The 13,885-nt window shown below is 55.7% G+C and overlaps 1 protein-coding gene across 5 annotated transcripts; it reads left to right on the top strand.

The window, feature by feature from the left end:
- The first annotated feature begins 3,097 nt into the window (after positions 1-3,097).
- On the top strand, positions 3,098-13,546 carry SLC2A8 (solute carrier family 2 member 8). 5 transcript variants are annotated; one of them, XM_061154611.1, is made up of 10 exons: positions 3,100-3,270; positions 3,366-3,528; positions 3,782-3,988; positions 5,798-5,897; positions 8,753-8,952; positions 9,679-9,822; positions 9,960-10,029; positions 10,755-10,928; positions 11,274-11,419; positions 12,944-13,546. In XM_061154611.1, the coding sequence occupies exons 1-10, from the start codon at positions 3,215-3,217 to the stop codon at positions 13,079-13,081; spliced, it is 1,398 nt and encodes a 465-aa protein (XP_061010594.1). In that variant the 5' UTR covers positions 3,100-3,214; the 3' UTR covers positions 13,082-13,546. The 5 variants fall into 5 exon arrangements, with proteins under 5 accessions (XP_061010597.1, XP_061010595.1, XP_061010594.1 ...); XM_061154610.1 differs by having other exon boundaries at positions 3,101-3,270; positions 9,921-10,029; XM_061154614.1 differs by lacking the exon at positions 11,274-11,419 and having other exon boundaries at positions 3,098-3,270; positions 9,921-10,029; positions 12,944-13,029.
- The last annotated feature ends 339 nt before the right edge of the window (positions 13,547-13,885 follow it).

The following is a 13,885-nucleotide window of genomic DNA, read 5'->3' as shown; positions in this document are numbered from 1 at the left end:
ATTTCTGTCCTTTATTGAGCCCATTTTTGCATGAAATGTTCCCTTGGTATCTCTAATTTTCTTGAAGAGATCTCTAGTCTTTCCCATTCTGTTGTTTTCTTCTACTTCTTTGCATTGATTGCTGAGGAAGGCTTTCTTATCTCTCCTGGCTATTCTTTGGAACTCTGCATTCAAATGGGAATATCTTTCCTTTTCTCCTTTGCCTTTTGCTTTGCTTCTTTTCACAGCTATTTGTAAGGCCTCCTCAGACAACTATTTTGCCTTTTTGCCTTTCTTCTCCATGGGGATGGTCTTGATCCCTGTCTCCTGTACAATGTCACGAACCTCCGTCCATAGTTCATCAGGCTCTCTATCAGATCTAGTCCCTTAATTCTATTTCTCACTTCCACTGTATAGTCATAAGGGATTTGATTTAGGTCATACCTGAATGGTCTAGTGGTTATCCCTACTCTCTTCAGTTTAAGTCTGCATCTTGCCTATATTACCCATCAAAAGAAACTTGAGATCGTTTCCCCTGTTAAAGTGGCTCTGAGGAGTTCTTCTGCAGGTCTTCTCACTTCTCACTGGACAGGTCGAGTCATGTCCAGCAGACGTCTGTGCTGGACATGACTCGATCTGATAGATCTCACAGAAGTTTGAACCCTACCTCTTTGTGGGCCTTGCACACTGTGGGGAGAGCTCTCCTCTCTGCCTATGGCTCACAGAGTCCCACAAGATACATCTGAGCTGAAGGCTGCCTGGTCCCCTTCAGCAGAAGGCAGGAGGTCAGAGTGCTAAAGACAGTGCTTTTTCAGTGTATCCAGGTGGGGTCCATAACCAAAGGAGTCTCCTCACAGTCTTTGCAGCATTCAGCATCCCTGTTGTTCTGTGTTTTGTTAAGCCCTTTCATATAAGACAGGAAAATACAAAATCAACTACATGTTGTATCTTGACCTCGCCCAAAGCTTTATGGATTGGGTTTTACTATTTTTGCTTTTCAGATAAGGAAACTGAGGTTCAAAAGGGGGCAGTGATTCGAACCTGTAATTTCTCTGACCCCAGAACTGTGCCCTGTCTCCTGTCCACCCTACACAGCCAGGCTGAGTGCCTTGTGTCAGCTGGATCTGGCTGGTGTTTTTCATGTTAAAATAATTTGTAAGCCTCATGAGCTTGTATGTGTGTTTTTCCTCTCATCTTTTTCTTTCCCCTGAAGTTTCTTGCTTCTCAGCCTGGAATAGAAAAACCAAGGGCTATTTAGACCATTCTTCCAAAGAGACTGGCAGCATCAGAGCCACCCCATGATTTGACAAGAGTCACAGATCTGAGGAGTGGATGTAGAATGGGCAAGGGGTGGGCACTACTAAACAGTTTGATGGACTTGGCTTATAAAAGGAAGGCGGGAGTCTGTTCTGGCAGCAGTGTCTGCTCACAAAGTCCAAGTGAATGCTGCACACTCATGGGGAGGGAGATGACCAGCCAGAGGGCAGGAGCAGGTTTGCAACGGTTCACAGCTTGGTGCCCACTCCAGTATTCTTGCCTGGAGAAATCCCATGGACAGAGGAGCCTGGCAGGCTACAGTCCATGGGGTTGCAGAGAGTCGGACACAACTGAAGTGACTTAGTGCACACACATGGCTTGGAGGGCTGGCTGGCCTTAGCTAGGCTCATTGGATCACCCTGTCCACAGAAGCCTCTCTGCATACCCCTCAGGCTGAACTGCAAAGTAAACTGTCTAGCAGCAGCCGTTTGCCCTTGGAATCTGAAGCATCCATACCCTCTGCAAACATCCAGTACCCACTGTCTGAAGGAGAACACCATGTCCATTGGGGAAGGGAGAGAAGTAGGTGAATCACAAGCAATGATTATTGCTGTGATAAGAATTTATGACTGGAGCACAAGACGCTGAGGAAGAACCAAGGGGTAGTTGCCTAAGTCTTGAAAGATAATACAATCATGCTAACTGCACTAATTATACTGCCTAATATTTGAGTTATCTGCAATGTGCTTGGTCTTTTCACTTTGCCCCTACAACAAACCCTCCTTCAAGATAGATACTATCATTTCCACTGAGAGATGAAGAGAAAGAGGCCCAGAGAGGGATTAGAAGCTAAGCCTGTTACTCTCTTAGTCCTGGTTTTTGCCAGAATTACACAGCACTCCACCGCAGCTGCCTGCACCCAGGGAATGTGGCACACAAATCACGACATTCTACAGCGCCCTGACTTCTTCATCCTCACCTCCACCAGTGACCAGGGTGCACACACGTAGAGAGACTGGCTATTAACATCCGCAGACGTTAACTGCGGATTTTGTTAACTCAAAATTGGGAGGTGTAGTATAAGATGAAGATTCCAAAGTCTTCATCTTTGGAATTTAACAGAGACCGTGGAGCTCACCATTTAGGCCCAGATCAGTCACAGGTATGTGGCATGGAGGACCCCGCCCAACATGGGTCCTCAGTACCCAAAGGTGGTGGTCGTCCTCGGTCTTCGGCTCCGTACAGTCAGCAACCTGGGCTCCCCCGCCCTCACTCCAAGTCTTAACAAGCACAAGAGTTGGGCTGCGGCGCCCAGGGCCACGCCTCCCACAACATAACTGACCCGAAAGTCCAGAACCGGTGTTTGGAGACCTTCCGCCCTGCGACTCACGGTGGGCAGAGCTGCCCACGTCCCCCAGCTGAGGTTAACGCTGAGAAGGTACTGCAGAGCCTACCCAAGGGGGTCAGCGGCGCTGCACAAAGTGAGGGAGGGCAGTCCCGGACGCGACCCACGAGCTCCGCCTTCGTTCCGCGTCCTAGCCGTACTGGCTGAAACTCGACTGAAAGGCTGTTCCAGGAGCAAGTGCAATCCCCATCCCCCACTCTCAATGGCCGACGTGGGTATTTTAGATGAACCCGCCTTCGAGCTTGCATCACCTTCCTACTGGGTGGTTGTGTGAGTCCGGCCATATACAAGCTCCGCCCCTGCCTATACACTGGATGGCCGTCCTGGGGGCGGTTCCAGTGAGAGAGCCCTCCGGCTTTTTTATTCCATTGGTCCGCTTTGACTTGAAGGGCGTCTCCTAGAGCAGACGCTAACCCCGCCTTGCGTTCCCATTGGCTGCTCCCTTACCCGGCCTAAAGCAGCTCCTCACCGTCCGTTGGTTGCCCTGGCCTGAGAGGCCGGTGCTGGCCGCACTCGCGGGACCCGTGGCAGTTCAAGGCGTCAGAGCCGGTAGGGCAAGCGTTGATCGCGGACATGACGCCCGAGGACCAAGAGGAGACCCAGCCGCTCCTGGGGCCGCTCGGCGGCAGGTGAGCGGTAGGGGGAACCCAGGTCCGCTGGCGCGGCCTCACTCCCCGCGCTGCGCCCAGGCCTTGCCGCTAACCAACCGCCCCTGTCCCCGCAGTGCTCCCCGCGGCCGCCGCGTCTTCCTCGCCGCCTTCGCCGCTGCCCTGGGACCGCTCAGCTTCGGCTTCGCGCTCGGCTACAGCTCCCCGGCCATCCCGAGCCTGAGGCGCGCCGCGCCCCCGGCCCCGCACCTCGACGAAGACGCAGCCTCCTGGTTCGGGGTGAGGCCTCGGGCTCACCCTCCTGCCCTCCTGAGACCCTCGTCCGCCCACCCCTGAGGCGGGTGCCGGGGCCCTCCCCCCGTTGCCTGGCTTCGGGCTGGCACGGAGACCCTCCGCCGAGTATGTCCGGGCTCCCCTGAGAGGGGTCGCCATCTCCCCTTCCCCCGCAGCGGCTGAGGGCGGAGTGAAGGGCGAGGTTGGGCCGCGGGCCCCCGGCGCCCCCTCCCTCAGCCAGCGGTCGCCCCTCCCCCAGGCCATCGTGACCCTGGGCGCCGCGGCCGGGGGCGTGCTGGGCGGCTGGCTCGTAGACCGCGCGGGGCGCAAGCTGAGCCTCCTCCTCTGCTCCATGCCCTTCGTGACCGGCTTCACCGTCATCACCGCGGCTCAGAACCTGTGGGTGCTGCTCGGAGGCCGTCTGCTCACTGGCCTGGCCTGTGGCATTGCCTCGCTCGTGGCCCCGGTGAGTGTGTTTCCCCCCCAGTCTGGCGTCCTGGGACGCGGGAGAAAGGACAGAACTCCGGGCCTGATTCTCTCCCTGGCTGCGGCCTTTTGGGTGCCTGACACCATGCCCCTCCCCTACTCCATCTTCCTTACACTCCCATGGGGCCTTAGAAAGAGCTGTTGCTTTCCATCGCTGGTTACAGATGAAGTTTAACGGAACGTGAAGTGACAGTCGTTCAGTCGTGTCCGACTCTTTGCGACCCCATGGACTGTAGTCCATGGAATTCTCCAAACCAGAATGCTGGAGTGGCTATCCTTTGCCTTCTCCAAGGGGATCTTCCCAACCCAGGGATCGAACCCAGGTCTCCCTCATTGCAGGCAGATTCTTCACCAGCTGAGCCACAAGTCCTTGGTTTAAACACAAAGTCAGTGGTGGTGCTACTTCTTGAACCCCGGGTGGTGGCACTTAACAGGGCCTCTCTTTGGCTCTACAAATGAGGTGCCATCTGTGGTGGTCAACAGAAGCCTCACATGATGGCTTAGGTCCCCCCTGGCCTTCAGACCACTGGCCCCAGTTCAGCAGGAAAATCCCACTGTGGTTTGTCCCCAGGGGCAGAGGCTGCTGGGGCCTGGCCCGCCCCTTCACTGCTCAGGAAGCGGCCCTCCAGGTGTTCCCCCCACTCCTCTCTCACCACCTCCTGACCCAGCACTGCCCAGGCTGCCTTTGGAGCTGGACACGTCTGGATGAAACCGCAGCCCTGGGCAGAGCACCTCTGTGAGCCCATAGGCAGGAATGATGGCGTTAGCTTGGGCCATAGCTGTGTGGCTTTTCGAAAGCCTACGCTCATGGCCCTGGTCCTGGCATGGGCAGTCGAGGGACTTGGACCCTTGCAGGTGGGGTTTCTGGGTGTTCTGTGACCTGCTGCTGATCGTGGGCTTCGATGATCCACCACCACCCACACCCTAACCAATCAAGACTAAAAGTAGTAGCTCAAAATCCCTCCCTTTGCACCTACCACTCATTTCAACTGCATCTGCTGGGTAACAGGCAGCAGCTAGGTTGGATATTATATCTGGATTTTGTTGGTTTTGTTTTTTTTTTACTGAGCAAAAACACACCTGACTTAGACATGGGCATGGAATAACCCAGAAGTGTGGGCAAGCGCTTTCTGGCTCCTGAGCCCAGAGGAAGCTGTGGCAATCACTGGTAGCAACTGAGGTGGAGAGTTCGTGCTTTTACTCCAAGGGCACCACTCAAAGTGTGGTCCTTGGGTCAGGAGCTCTGTGTCTCCTGGAGGTGGTTAGAAAGGCGGAAATCTTGAGCCCACCACATACCTGTTGTTGTTGTTTAGTTGCCAAGTCTCATATCTGACTCTTTGTGACCCCACAGATTGTACCCCGCCAGGCTCCTCTGTGGGTTTTCCCAGGCAGGAATACAGGACTGGGTTGCCATTTTCTTCTCCAGGGATCTTCCCCATCCAGGGATGGAGCCTGTATGTCCTGCTTGGCAGGTAGATTCTCTACCACTGGGCCACCAGGGAAGCTCTGCACACCTTCTATGTTAGAATTTGCTTTTTGTCAAGAGTATACAATTAAATGAAAGTGTGAAAAGCTCTGTGCGCCTCCCCCAGCACAGACACAGCATCCACACATATACCCTTTAAACATGTGCTGTAGATCACATAGATGGGAGCTCTGATCTGCAGTTCCGGGCTCCCTGGGCTTGCAAGTGCCCCAGTTGAGGCTGTCCTCAGCTCTGAATGGCTGAGACTTTTCAGTTTTAAGAACTCCTGGACCCGAAGTATGCTGTCATCTTAATTACCAACAGGTCTATATCTCTGAAATTGCTTACCCTGAGGTGCGAGGGCTGCTCGGCTCCTGTGTGCAGCTGATGGTGGTCACAGGCATCCTCCTAGCCTACCTGGCAGGTATGGTTTTCATATTATCTCATCTGGTGACTGTTCATGGCTGCGTGGCTTTCTATCAGATGTAGAAACTGGAGTTCAGAGAGGTCAAGGGACTTGCCCAATGTCACACAGCCACTGCCCAAGATGCCACGTTTCCAGACCACTTACCTGAGAACACTGGGTCGTGTGGGTCTTGTGACAGTATTCTCAGGAGAGCTGGAGAAGGTGATGTCCTCATCTCCCCAGAGCAGAAGCCCATTCCAGGAGTGTAGGGATGCCTGATGAGTTAGAGCAGTATCTCCCTGTGCAGTGACAAACTAGGATTCTGGGGCTGGAGGGAAAGTCTTTAGTCTAAGATCTTAGAGGGCGCAAATATGTCTCCCTCAGAATCAGTACTGGATTTGCAGCCTGAACGAGGCAGTTTCCACAGAACCCAAGGGTCAGAGCTGGAGCCAGCATGAGGAAGCTTCCAGAAGCACTAGGAAGCTTGCAGAGGCAGCCTGGAATGAACTCGGGTAGAGGAAAGACAGGCTTCATATCTGACAGCCCTGGATTAGGGGAATATGCCACTTACTAGCTGTGTGACCTTGGCCTAGTCAGCTGCCCCTGGAAGCCTCAGTTTCCCTGTCTTCAAGAGGAGATTAACCTTACCTAGTCCAAGGCTATTGAGGGATTTAATTAATTGACGCTGTAAAAAGCGCCTGGCAGCAGACCCTGATAAGAACTGTCAAGGAATGGCCTGAGAACCATGAGGGCATGGGGGTTTGGGGCTGGATGGGCAGTGGCAGGGCCCGGGGCACGTGCCCTGTGGTTTCTCAGAGTGGACAACATGCAGGTCCGTGGTCTTTCCTTTCTACCCACTTAGCATCCTGACTCTCATTCAGAGTCCTGGCCTCAGTCTAGCTACTTTATGGGGCCAGCAGTGTGCCAAAGCCCCTGTATAGACACTGATACTCAGGACAGTCATGTGGGTGTAGTCACACCAATAGGGTTTCCTCTAGGTCATCAGAAGCCACACTTTGACTGATCAGCTTCTGCGAGTTTTGACTGACGTTTGTCAGTGAAAAGTTCCCCCTTCCTCTCTGTCCCCCTTCCTCCCAGAGGAGCCAGCCTTGCCTGCTTCACAGTCAGTCTACCGGGAGGAGGCCTGTGCACACATGGTCTCCTGCCACACCTCCCTTTCACACACATGGTGCCGTATATCACGGCAATACAGAGTGAGCACCTTTGTTTAGTGGCTGCATAATTTGGAAAACTCAGCAGTGGCCACAGGACTGGAAAAGGTCCGTTTTCATTCCAATCCCTAAGAAAGGCAATCCCAAAGAATGCTCAAACTACCGCACAATTGCACTCATCTCACGCACCAGTAAAGTAATTCTCAAAATTCTCCAAGCCAGGCTTCAGCAATATGTGAACCGAGAACTTCCAGATGTTCAAGCTGGTTTTAGAAAAGGCAGAGGAACCAGAGATCAAATTGCCAACATCCGCTGGATCATCAAAAAAACAAGAGAGTTCCAGAAAAACATCTATTTCTGCTTTATTGACTACGCCAAAGCCTTCGACTGTGTGGATCACAATAAACTGTGGAAAATTCTGAAGGAGATGGGAATACCAGACCACCTGACCTGCCTCTTGAGAAACCTGTATGTAGGTCAGGAAGCAACAGTTAGAACTGGACATGGAACAACAGACTGGTTCCCAATAGGAACAGGAGTATGTCAAGGCTGTATACTGTCACCCTGCTTATTTAACTTATATGCAGAGTACATCATGAGAAATGCTGGGCTGAAGAAGAACAAGTTGGAATCAAGATTGCCAGGAGAAATATCAATAACCTCAGATATGCAGATGACACCACCCTTATGGCAGAAAGTGAAGAGGAACTAAAAAGTCTCTTGATGAAAGTGAAAGAGGAGAGTGAAAAAGTTGGCTTAAAGCTTAACATTCAGAAAACTAAGATCATGGCATCTGGTCCCATCACTTCATGGGAAATAGATGGGGAGACAGTGGAAACAGTGTCAGACTTTATTTTTCTGGACTCCAAAATCACTGCAGATGGTTTATTTAGCCATGAAATTAAAAGACGCTTACTCCTTGGAAGGAAAGTTATAACCAACCTTGGCAGTATATTAAAAAGCAGAGACACATGAGACTTCCCCCTCGCCACGAGAAAAAAAATAAATAAAAAGCAGAGACATTACTTTGCCAGCAAAGGTCCGTCTGGTCAAGGCTATGGTTTTTCCAGTGGTCGTGTATGGATGTGAGAGTTGGACTGTGAAGAAAGCTGAGTGCTGAAGAATTGATGGTTTTGAGCTACGGTGTTGGAGAAGACTCTTGAGAGTCCCTTGGACTGCAAGGAGATCCAACCAGTCCATCCTGAAGGAGATCAGTCCTGGGTGTTCACTGGAAGGACTGATGCTGAAGCTGAAACTCCAGTACTTTGGCCACCTCATATGAAGAGTTGACTCACTGGAAAAGACCCTGATGCTGGGACGGATTGGGGGCAGGAGGAGTAGAGGACGACAGAGGATGAGATGGTTGGATGGCATCACTGACTCGATGGACATGGGTTTGGGTGGACTCCCGTGATGGACAGGGAGGCCTGGCGTGCTGAAATTCATGGGGTCGCAAAGAGTCGGACACGACTGAGTGACTGAACTGAACTGAACTGAAACCTTCACTGATGTACCCCCCTCATCGTTTCCACACTTAACAATAAAAATGACAACATCAATGACAAACCCTAGGAGAGTCCTGCAAAGACACTGGGGTCCCCACCCTTTAAGCAGAGTCCCTGGTTGGCAAGGGGGCAGGTGCTCCTCAAGAAGATCCGTGCTGGCTAACCCCGCTCTGACGTCTCTCCCCCCCTCCCCCAGGCTGGGTGCTCGAGTGGCGCTGGCTGGCCGTGCTGGGGTGCGTGCCCCCCTCCTTCATGCTGCTGCTCATGTGTTTCATGCCTGAGACCCCTCGCTTCCTGCTGTCTCAGCACAAGCGCCAGGAAGCCATGGCCGCCATGCAGTTCCTATGGGGCTCTGCCCAGGGCTGGGAGGAGCCCCCCATTGGGGCTGAGCACCAGGTGAGGAGCTGGGAGCCAGTCCCGGGGAGGGGGACCGGGGAGATCTCCCCTGAGGTCAACACAGCATGGTGCCGTGGCTGCACACGTGTGTGCTCACACACGTACACATGATGGCCCATGGGAGTGCTGTCCTGTGGGCTGCTACTTGGCCGCACCAAAGTCTTGGTCATCCCTGGGGAAGCCTGAACCCTGATCTCCATGTCCCAAAAAGAGAAGGGCTGGGCTGTGTCAGAGGAGAATGCAGGTGGGGACTCAAGGACTCAGAATTTTGAAACAGGGAGCTATAGGGCCCAGGAGAACACTGAGTCTCTGTCCCTTACCTGCTGTGTGACCGTCCCATCTTTAACCTGAGTTTCTTCCCCTGTAAAGTGGGGTCATAGCATGTGCCTGGCGGTGGTGGTAAGGATCAGTGGGGCTAGGGAGGGTGCTCAGTCCAGACCCAGACCCAAGGCCAGTGGGACTCGGGAACCCTGGGTTCTCTGCTCAGAGAGCATCCCCGTGGATCCCCCAGAAAATCAGGAAGGGACGTGGGGATGGAGGATCCTATCACCTTACAAATGGGGAGGTTAAAGTGATGTGGGGCCCTGATGCAGAGGCTTCAGGAGGGCTGCAACAAGACCCAGAGGCTCCCTCACTCTACCAGGCCCCAGGACGGGGGCGCTCAGAGCCGGGGCACCGTCGGGAGAGGTAGAGAGAAGCCCTGATGCCCAGTATCCATCTGAGCAGGGCTTCCACATGGCCCAGCTGTGGCGTCCTGGTGTCTACAAGCCCTTCATCATCGGCATTTCCCTGATGGCCTTCCAGCAGCTGTCGGGCATCAATGCCGTCATGTTCTATGCGGAGACTATCTTTGAGGAGGCCAAGTTCAAGGTAAAGAGGCCTCTGCCCCGGCCTACCTCACCCGGAGGCCGTACGGGTGGGGCCCAGTCTCAGGGTGTCCGCCTGACCCACCTGGCCCGTCTCCCCAGGACAGCAGCCTGGCCTCAGTTGTCGTGGGCCTCATCCAGGTGCTGTTCACTGCCACAGCGGCCCTGATCATGGACAGAGCCGGACGGAGGCTGCTGCTGACCTTGTCAGGTGAGGCTCCAGGGGGAAGGCTCTGCCCTCTGCAGGGGTCCAGGCCAGCCTCCCACCACAGGCTGGAGGGCCTTGGCTGAGGTCACCATGTTCCGGGAGAACAAGGGCTGAGTGTCCCCGAGGGCACGGGCAGACTTCAGGGGAGCACTCGCTCCAGGCCCAGCCTGCACTCACCGCGCCGCTGCGGCACGCCTTGACCTGGGCAGAGAACCTAGGAGAAGGCGCCCACAGGGCCCGGTTTACAGTGAGGAGACCGACGGCCTGGGGGTGAAGAGGTCCTGAAGCCTGTGGCCTCTCTGGGCAATTGACTACCTGAGCCAGCTTTCCCTCTGAAATGCAGGTGGTGGCGGGTCGTGGAGAGAATCAGCACGCAATGTGAGGAAGGCTCCTCATGGGCCTGGCCCCATCGGGCCCTCGGTGCTGCGGGGGAAGTGGGCCTGGCTGCTGGTGGTTGCTCCTGCTTCCTCAAAGCCAGGGGAGGGTCTGCTTCCAGAAGCTTCTTGGGGTCGGCTGAGGTGTGAGGTCCAAGCCGGGGCTGGCAGGGCCAGGCTGGGGCGAGGGTGCCCCGGCGGGAGTCCGTTTGCTGCCTCTCACACTGGAGTCTAGGCCGCCTGCTGTGGGCCCCGTGCACTGACCCGCCAGCCCCCCGACTGCCACGTGCCCGGGCTGCGGACCACCTCCCCGCGCCCTCCCACTATCCTGCCACCGCCGCCCTCCCCCCGCAGGTGTGGTGATGGCGTTCAGCACCAGCGCCTTTGGTGCCTACTTCAAGCTGACCGAGGGCGGCCCCAGCAACTCCTCACACGTGGACCTCCCGGCACACCTCTCCATGGGGCCCACCGATACCAACACAGGACTGGCCTGGCTGGCGGTGGGCAGCATGTGCCTCTTCATCGCTGGTGAGTGGGGGGCCGAGGGGAGGTTGAGGGGGCTGCCATGTCGCTGCCAGGTTCCCGTGGCTCCCGGGAGTCCAGGCCTACTCGGCCTCACCCCTGGGTTCACAGCTCTGACCTTGTGCCGGGCACCGGCTCAGCCCCTCTCTGCTCCTTTCACGTCTGCCCCACAGGCGCCCTCCGAGCAGGCCCCGTTCCCGCGCTGTTCTATAGAGCCAAGGCCTGATGCGTCAGAAGTGAGGGGAGCGACCTGAGACCCAAGGCTGGATTCAGGCACCGCTTCAGTCCAGGGGGTCTTCAGCAAGCCCAGGGCCCAGCCCTGCGCACCTGAGGCCTTTCTTGCCCTTGCAGGCTTCGCTGTGGGCTGGGGGCCCATCCCCTGGCTCCTCATGTCTGAGATCTTCCCTCTGCCTGTCAAGGGCGTGGCCACCGGCGTCTGTGTCCTCACCAACTGGTTCATGGCCTTTCTGGTGACCAAAGAGTTCAACAGCCTCATGGTGAGTGCAGGCCCTGACAGCCTCCCCCTCCCATAGTCTGCAGAGAAGTACTTCTCAGAATTAACTCTTGTGACAGACTCAGGGTTGGTGGCCTTGTGTGCAGGCTGAAGCCCCGCCAGCCTGCGACCCCGTCTTAGCTGGGGGTCGGGGAAGCAGACGGGCTGGGGCAGCCAAGGAACCCAGGCTGTGACCACTGGGGACCCTCCAGGCTGTCGAGGTGGAAGGACAGCAGGACTGACCTCCTCCCCCACTGGACTTTGGGGACTTTGGAAAGCAAGGCTGCGTGAGAAACTCCAGCTTTGGAGTCAGCAGGCCTGGGCCCTGTCCCCACCTTGGCCACTTCCCGCTGTGTGACCTTGGGTGCGCTGCTTCCCTGTCTCTGAACTGGCTTCCTTGGCTCAAAGCGGAGAAGGGGGACAGTGCCTTCCTCTTTGAGCTGATAGAAGCGTCAGTTCGGTTCCACATTTTGCCACCAGCTGATGGATGGGCTGAGGCAGACATAGTCCCGGTCTCAAGGCCTCCGATCCAATGCAGGCACCACTCTGGTGCAGAGAGTCAAGCCATCTATTCAGTCATTCTCCCCCGACTCCCCCCAATGCTCCTGGTACCTGCCAGGTCCAGGCCTATTTAGGGTGCCAGAGCAGCAGTGAATGAGATGGACAGGGTCCCCTTTATCACAAGGGCTGGTACGACAGTGGCCAGTGGTGGGAGGATGAACCACCAGGAGGCTGGGCTGGGGCAAGGGGAGGCCGGTCATGATTGGTGTGGATGCTTGGGGCTGGCCTGGACCCCGCAGGGCTGCGCTGCTCCAGGGAGCTCATCAGGAAGACCAGAGCAAAGCCCTGGAGGGGAGGTGACTTCCAGGAGCTTGGAGGGGAGCGACAGTCAAGGAGGGGATGGCAGCAAGGGACTAAGAGTGATCTGGCCATCACTGCGAGACCAAGAGAAAGGCTTCCAGAAGGGAGAGGTGGGGTGGCCCGGTGCCCGAGGAAGAGGAGCTGGAAGGCGGCAGCCTTTGCTCCTGGCACCTGGGATGACACAGGTTGGGTGGGGAGGATGCACGGCTGTGACCCAGGGCCACTGCTCCCTCTCCCCTCCGCTCATGGGCCCTGAGTGTCCCCATGTGCGCACACAGCCCCATCACCACCTACTGAGAGCTCACCCATTTCCTCCGGCACCAAGGAGAGAGACTCCTAAGGCGGCAGGGACCACAGAGGGCAGGACCAGACCGAGCGGAGAGGGAAGTCTCTGGGCCCTGGAGTCGGACCCTGGGGACGTGAGCCCAGCTGTCACTTGATGGTGGGCCTCTGACCTGGGGGCAGTCGCTTCGTCACACTGAGCTCAGTGTCCCCACCGCACACCCTCCACAGCTTGGACAGTGCTCAGCTCGGGCTTCTGGACGGCCCACCAGGCCCTGCTCCACATCGCTGAGCCTGGGTGTGGCAGGGTGGGGCCTCGGCTCTTGGGCCCAGGAGGGCTCCTGACCTGCTGCGTCTTAACACAGCCTCGCCCCTCTCTTTGCAGGAGGTTCTCAGACCCTATGGTGCCTTTTGGCTGGCCTCTGCCTTCTCCTTCTTCGGTGTCCTTTTCACTCTGGCCTGTGTCCCTGAGACCAAAGGCAAGACTTTGGAGCAAATCACAGCCCATTTTGAGGGGCGATGACAGCCTCTTCCTGTGAGCGGGTGCCCCCCCTGCTGCACCTGCTTTCAGCCCTGGAGGGCCTGGAGCCTGCCTGGAACTCTGATCTGAGCCTGAACTGGCAGCCTGGAACCCCTGCCTTTCCCCATAGAGTCAGGAGCCAGAACGGCAGCCCCTCAGAGCCTTGTCTTCTGGTGTCCCTCCTTCCTGCCCAGTGAAGCGCAGGGACAAGGTTCCCAGCTGCTGGGTCCAGTTTCTGCGGCTGCCGTGTGATTCAGGAGAAGGAACATCTCGCAGACGCTTTGCTGTCCTGTGGTCAGTCCTCCGCACGCCGACTCCATCAGGACAGGAAAGTGACAGCGGAGGAGGGGGCTCTTGGTTCCTGATTTTCTGGAGATGCTTTGGAGGCTGGCCTGTGGTTTCTCCTCTCACGTGGCTGCATTATCAGGGAGGAACGTTGCCAAATAAATATTTGACTCAGAAAATCAAGTCATGAGCTCTTTGTGTGGGCTGCAGTCAAGAAGGGCATTTTCTTGTCCCTCCCATAAAAGCAGGCCTCCCATGAACTGAGTCTTGCCAAGAACATCTATGGATCAGCTTTCTTGTGGTCAGCCAGGCCTGCCTTTGGCACTTGGAGGTCATTTCCGGCTCCTTCCTCGGGTTCAGCCCCCTGAACCATTAGTCAGCAAATCTGATTGAGTTCCTCCTATAACAAAATGTTCCTCTCTTCATATTAACTTTAATGGAGCCAGAAGTCTTTTTCAAATTACTTTTATTGTGTGTTGTATAATACACGTTTATTATAGGAAAAATAGAAAACACTGATTT

Source organism: Dama dama, chromosome 11, assembly GCF_033118175.1.
Source record: "Dama dama isolate Ldn47 chromosome 11, ASM3311817v1, whole genome shotgun sequence".
NCBI classification, from domain to species: domain Eukaryota; kingdom Metazoa; phylum Chordata; class Mammalia; order Artiodactyla; family Cervidae; genus Dama; species Dama dama.
Note: the sequence above shows the minus strand (reverse complement) of the source record. Positions and strands in the feature narration are given on the sequence as shown.